At 70.1% G+C, this 6000-nt stretch overlaps 1 protein-coding gene across 1 annotated transcript in view; it reads left to right on the forward strand.

The window, feature by feature from the left end:
- The window catches only part of RNF40 (ring finger protein 40), a 29302-nt gene extending 24207 nt beyond the window's left edge, over positions 1 to 5095 (forward strand). The window contains exons 14-19 of the mRNA XM_068923144.1: positions 68 to 217; positions 1226 to 1438; positions 1528 to 1653; positions 2681 to 2821; positions 4305 to 4406; positions 4510 to 5095. Coding sequence (XP_068779245.1) covers positions 68 to 217; positions 1226 to 1438; positions 1528 to 1653; positions 2681 to 2821; positions 4305 to 4406; positions 4510 to 4686 — 909 coding nt within the window. The 3' untranslated portion in view covers positions 4687 to 5095. The remainder of the gene's footprint in view (positions 1 to 67; positions 218 to 1225; positions 1439 to 1527; positions 1654 to 2680; positions 2822 to 4304; positions 4407 to 4509) is intronic.
- The last annotated feature ends 905 nt before the right edge of the window (positions 5096 to 6000 follow it).

Here is a 6000-nt window from a genome sequence, read left to right on the forward strand (position 1 = left end):
ATCGCGACGTATCGCGACGTGTCGTGACATATCGCGGCCCGTGGTGACGTGTGGGGCCGGGGGGCAGGTGGAGGAGCTGCGGGGGCGGGCGCGGGAGCTGGAGGAGCGCGAGCGGCGCGAGAGCAAGAAGCTGGCGGACGAGGACGCCCTGCGCCGCATCCGCCTGGCCGAGGAGCAGATCGAGCACCTGCAGAAGAAGCTGGCGGCCACCAAGCAGGTGGGCGGGGCTTGCTGGCCGGGGGGCGGGGCTTGGACGCCGGGGGCGTGGCTTGCTCGAGGCGGGCGGGGCCTGGGGCTGCCCCGGGGGGTGGGGTCATGCGGTGGGGGAGGATCCTGCTGGGGGAGGGGTGGAGCTGCTGCGGGAGGTAGAGGGAGGGGGGCGTGGCCTGGTAGGGGGCGTGGCCCAGAGGAGGTGGGTGGGGCCTGGGGGAATGGGCGTGGCCTGATGCCCAGAGGGGTGGGGCCTGTCCCCTCTCTGGAGGCAATGAGGCCACAGCCAGCCACAGGGAGCCCCTGGTGGGGGGGGCGTGGCCTGGAGGAGGTGGGCGGGGCTAAGGGCAACGTGGGCGTGGTCTGTGGCCCAGTGGGCGGGGCTTACCCCCTGAGCAGAGCCAACAAATCCACTGCCGGCCATGGGCAGCCCCTGGTGGGGAGGGGGGCGTGTCCTGGGGGTGGTGGGCGTGACCTGGGGCAGCAGGGGCGTGGCCTGGGGCATGGTGGGCGTGGCCTGGTTCCCGGTGGGCGGGACTTACCCTCTCCCTGGGAGCAATGAGGCCACCACCGGCCATGGGCAGCCCCAGGTGGGGGTTGGAGGTGGGGGCGTGGCCTGGGGGGAGCTGGGGGCGTGGCCTGGGTGTGGTGGGCGTGGCCTAGGGCAGCATGGGCGTGGCCTGGTGCCCGGTGGGCGGGACTCACCCCCTCCCCGAAGGCAACGAAGCCACCGCCGGCCACAGGCATCTCCTGGTTGGGGGGTGGGTGGGTGGGGTGGGGGCGTGGCCTGGTGGAGGTGGGCGTGGCCTGGTGGAGGTGGGCGTGGCCTGCGGCGGCGTGGGTGGGGCCTGCGGTCCCCAAGAAGACTCCCCGAGCCACCGAGACGGCGCCGGCCGGCCGCCACGCTCGGGGCGCCAGGGGTTGGGGTTGGGAGGGCGGGAACGTCCCGTCGGTGATGACGTCAGGGCCGGCGATGACGTCACGGCGGCGGCCACGCCGTCGCGGCCGGCGGCAGGAGGAGGAGGCGCTGCTGTCGGAGATGGACGTGACGGGCCAGGCCTTCGAGGACATGCAGGAGCAGAACCTGCGGCTGCTGCAGCAGCTGCGCGAGAAGGACGACGCCAACTTCAAGCTCATGTCGGAGCGCATCAAGGCCAACCAGATCCACAAGCTGCTGCGCGAGGAGAAGGACGAGCTGGCCGAGCAGGTGCTGGCCCTCAAGGCCCAGGTGGGACCCCCGTCCTTCCCCTGTCCTTTCCCCCCCACCCCCCACCCCATATCTGGCGAGGGACCCAGGCGTCCGGGCTGTGTCGCCAGGTGGACGCCCAACTGCTGGTGGTGCAGAAGCTGGAGGAGAAGGAGCGGGTGCTGCAGGGCAGCCTGGGCTCGGTGGAGAAGGAGCTGGCGCTGCGCTCGCAGGCCCTCGAGCTCAACAAGAGGAAGGTGAGGTCCGCCGTCGGGGACCCAGGCGTCCGGGTTGGGGGTGGGGTCCCGTGTCCCCATGGGGTGCCTGGAGGACCCAGGTGTCTGGGTCGGGGGGTCTCACGTCCCCATTGGGCATCTGGAGGACCCAAGTGTCCAGGTTGGGTGGGCGCCGTGTCTCCATTGGGTGTCTGGAGGACCCAGGTGTCTCGGTCAGGGGTCCCATGTCAGCATTGGGTGCCTGGAGGACCCAGGTGTCCAGGTTAGGGGGGTCTCATGTCCTCATTGGGTGTCTGGAGGACCCAGGTGTCCGGGTCAGGGGGTCTCATGTCCCCATTGGGTGTCTGGAGGACCCAGGGATCTGGGTCAGGAGGGTCTCATGTTCTCATTGGGTGTCTGGAGGACCCAGGCATCTGGATCGGGGGGTCCCGTGTCCCTATTGGGTGCATGGAGGACCCAGGTGTCCTGGTCGGGGGATCCCACATCCCCATCGGGTGCTTGGAGGACCCAGGCGTCTAGGTCAGGGGATCCCACATCCCCAATGGGTGCTTGGAGGACCCAGGTGTCCTCCAAGCACCATTGGGTGCCACCATTGGGTCACCATTGGGTGCCTGGAGGACCCAGGTGTCCGGGTCAGGGGGTCTCATGTCCCTATTGGGTGCCTGGAGGACCCAGGCATCCTGGTCCTGGTCAGGGGGTCCCATGTCCCCATTGGGTGTCTGGAGGACCCAGTTGTCTAGGTCAGGGGATCCGGCATCCCCATCAGGTGTCTGGAGGACCCAGGTGTCTGGGTCGGGGAGGTCCCATGTCCCCATTGGGTATCTGGGGGACCCAGGCGTCCTGGTCCGGGGATCCTACATCCCCAATGGGTGCTTGGGGGGACCCAGGCGTCCGGGTCGGGGGGGTCCCGTGTCCCCATTGGGTGTCTGGGGGACCCAGGCGTCCGGGTTGGGGGATCCTACATCCCCATCGGGTGCTTGGGGGGACCCAGGCGTCCGGGCCCCCCCACCCCCCGGCACACGGGACCCAGGCGTCCGGGCCTCGGCAGGCGGTGGAGGCGGCGCAGCTGGCCGAGGACCTGCGGGCGCAGGGCGAGCACGTGCAGGCCCGGCTGCGCGAGCTGCAGGCCTGCGCCGCCGAGAACCGCGCCGCCAAGGACAAGGAGTCGCTCAGCCTCAAGCGGGCCCAGGTGGGGCTGGGGGGGCTAAAGGGGCCTGGTGGGGGGGCCGCTATGGGGTGCTATGGGGTGACCAGGAGACCCTATGGGGTGGCCAAGGGGCTCTATGGGGTGATCAGGAGGCTCTGTGGGGTGCTGTGGGGTGACTGAAGGGCTCTGTGGGGTGCTATGGGGTGACTGAGGGGCTCTGTGGGGTGGCCAAGGGGCTCTATGGGGTGCTGTGGGGTGACTGGGGGGCTCTGCGGGGTGCTATGGGGTGCCCAAGGGGCTCTATGGGGTGCCCAAGCAGTTGTATGGGGTGCTGTGAGGTTGACCAAGGAGCTCTAGGGGGTGCAATGGGGTGACCAGGAGGCTCTGTGGGGTGACTGGGGGGGCTCTGTGGGGTGCCTAAGGAGCACTATGGGGTGCTATGGGGTGACTGGGGGGCTCTGTGGGGTGCTATGGGGTGACCAGGAGGCTCTGTGGGGTGCTATGGGGTGACTGAGGGGCTCTGTGGGGTGGCCAAAGGGCTGTATGGGGTGCTGTGGGGTGGCCAAGGGGCTCTATGAGGTGCCCAAGGGGCTCTATGGGGTGCTGTGGGGTGACTGGGGGGGCTGTATGGGGTGCCCAAGGAGCTCTGTGGGGTACCCGAGGGGCTGTATGGGGTTCTGTGGGGTGGCCATGAGGTTCTATGGGGTGCAATGAGGTGACCAGGAGGTTCTGTGGGGTGCCCGAGGTGGTCTATGGGGTGACTGGAGTGCCCTATGGGGTGTCTGTGGGACTCTGTGAGGTGCTATGGGGTGAAGGGGGGGCTCTGTGGGGCACTTTAGGGTGATCGGGGGCTCTATAGTGCCCAAGGGGCTCTGTGGGGTACTGTGGGGTGGCTGTGGGGCTCTGGGAGGCTTCATGGGGCTCTGGGAGATCCTACAGGTGGCCATGGGGTGGCTGTGGGGCTCTAGGAAGCTCCATGGGGCTCTGGGAGGCCCCCCCTGGGGTTCTGGGCAGTCCTGTGGGGTGGCCGTGGGGCTCTGGCAGGTCCTATGGGGTGGCCGTGAGGCTCTAAGAGGCCCCCCTTGGGGTTCTGGGAGGTCCTATGGGGTGGCCGTGGGGCTCTAGGAGGTCCCTTGGGGCTTTGGGAGGTCGTATGAGGTGGCCATGGGGCTCTAGGAGGCCCCCTGGGGTTCTGGGAGCTCCTATGGGGTGGTGGTGGAGCTCTAGGAGGCCCCCTCTGGGGCTCTGGGAGGTCCTATGGGGTGGTTGTGGGGCTCTAGGAGGTCTCCTGGGGCTTTAGGTGGTCTTGTGGGGCTCTAAGAGGTCCCCTGGGGCTCTGGGAGGTCCTAGGGGGTGGCCCTGGGGCTCTAGGAGGCTTCCTGGGGCTCTGGGAGGTCCTATGGGGTGGCCATGGGGTGGCCGTGGGGCTCTGGGAGACCCCGCTGGGCATCCGTGGGGCTGCGGGCGGCTCGGGCGTCCGTGGGGCGGGTGGCCGAGCCCCACGGCCGCCCCCCGCCCCGGGCAGGAGGAGCTGTCGCGGCTGCGCCGGAAGCTGGAGAAGCAGCGCAAGGTGGAGGTCTACGCCGACGCCGACCAGATCCTGCAGGAGGAGATCAAGGAGTACCGGGTGCGCGGGGTGGGCGCGCGGTGGGGGGGGGGGACGGCGTGGGGCTGGGAGCCCGGCGGCGCCGTGGGGCTGACCCCCGGGCGCGGTGCCCCCCCCAACCCAGGCGCGCCTCACCTGCCCCTGCTGCAACGCCCGCAAGAAGGACGCCGTCCTCACCAAGTGCTTCCACGTCTTCTGCTTCGAGTGCGTCAAGAGCCGCTACGACACCCGCCAGCGCAAGTGCCCCAAGTGCAACGCCGCCTTCGGCGCCCACGACTTCCACCGCGTCTACATCAGCTGAGCCCCCCGGCGCCCTGCAGCACCCACGGGTGCCCTACAGCTCCCACGGGTGTCCTACACCGTCTGGGGCCACCACCGCACCCGCCAGCGCAAGTGCCCCGAGTGCAACGCCGCCTTCGGCGCCCACGACTTCCACCGCGTCTACATCAGCTGAGCCCCCCGGCGCCCTACGGGTGTCCTGCAGCACCCACGGGTGCCCTACAGCACCCACAGGTGTCCTACAGCACCCGGGGGTCCTCCGTGGGTGTCCTACAGCACCCATGGGTGCTCCATGCCACCTTCGGCGCCCGCGACTTCCGCCGCATCTGCATCAGCTGAGCCCCACGGTGCCCCACGGCCGCCCCGGCACCCACGGGTGCCTCCCGCCACCCTCGTTGCTTCCCCCTTCCAATAAAGTGCTTGGAGCCACAGCTGCGTGTGGGGACTTCTCGGGGGGGGGCCCAGGTGTCCGGGGGGGGGCCCAGGTGTCCGGGGAGGGGCCCAGGTGTCCGGGAGGGCCCAGGCGTCCGGGAGGGGCCCAGGCGTCCGGGAGGGCCCAGGTGTCCGGGCTGGGAGTGCATCACTCCCCCCTACCCGTGATCATGGCTGCTGGACAAAGCCATAGAGAGCGGGGTGAAGAGGTACCAGAGAGGCCGTCTGCTGGTGACCATAGAGAGTTGGGGGGGGAATCATAGAAACGGGGCTGGGAAGGTTGCAGGCGGCCCCTGCACCATAGAGATGTGGAGGGGGGATCCCAGAGTGTCCCTGTGCCGGGAGACCATAGAGACGAGCTGGAGGCCGGCCCAGAGGAGCCACATGACCATGGGGCGAGGGTGTCCCAGAGGGTCGCTCCTCCAGGCGACCATCGAGAGGCGTCGCAGACCGCCCCTCCGCCCAGAAGACCATAGAGACACTGCGGGCAGAGCGCCGGGCGCTGAGTGGGGGGGGGGCGGCCATAGAGACGGCGCGAGGCAGAGCGTCCCCTCCGCGCTGACCATCGAGAGGCGGCGCCAACCAGCCCGCCGCCCTCCCCTGCGGCCGCTCCGCCCCGCGCTCTCGGTGGTGGGGGGCCTCCGGGAGGGGCTATGCAAATGAGGTGGAGGGGGCGGGGCCGCGTTTCCCGGTTGGGGGCGGGGGGTCGCCCGGACGCCTGGGCCCGGTGCTCGAGGTGGGGGGAGGGGTCTTGAGGAGAGAGGGCCCAGGCGTCCGGGCGCCCCCGTGTGGCCGCCCCCCCCCCCCACTGCACAGAGGGCCCAGGTGTGCGAGGGGCCCAGGCGTCCGGGGGACCCTCGCAGATGCCCCCGGACGCCGGGGTCCCTGGGACAGGAGCTGAAGG

This window comes from Struthio camelus, chromosome 32 (assembly GCF_040807025.1).
Source record: "Struthio camelus isolate bStrCam1 chromosome 32, bStrCam1.hap1, whole genome shotgun sequence".
In the NCBI taxonomy this organism is placed as follows: Eukaryota; Metazoa; Chordata; class Aves; order Struthioniformes; family Struthionidae; genus Struthio; species Struthio camelus.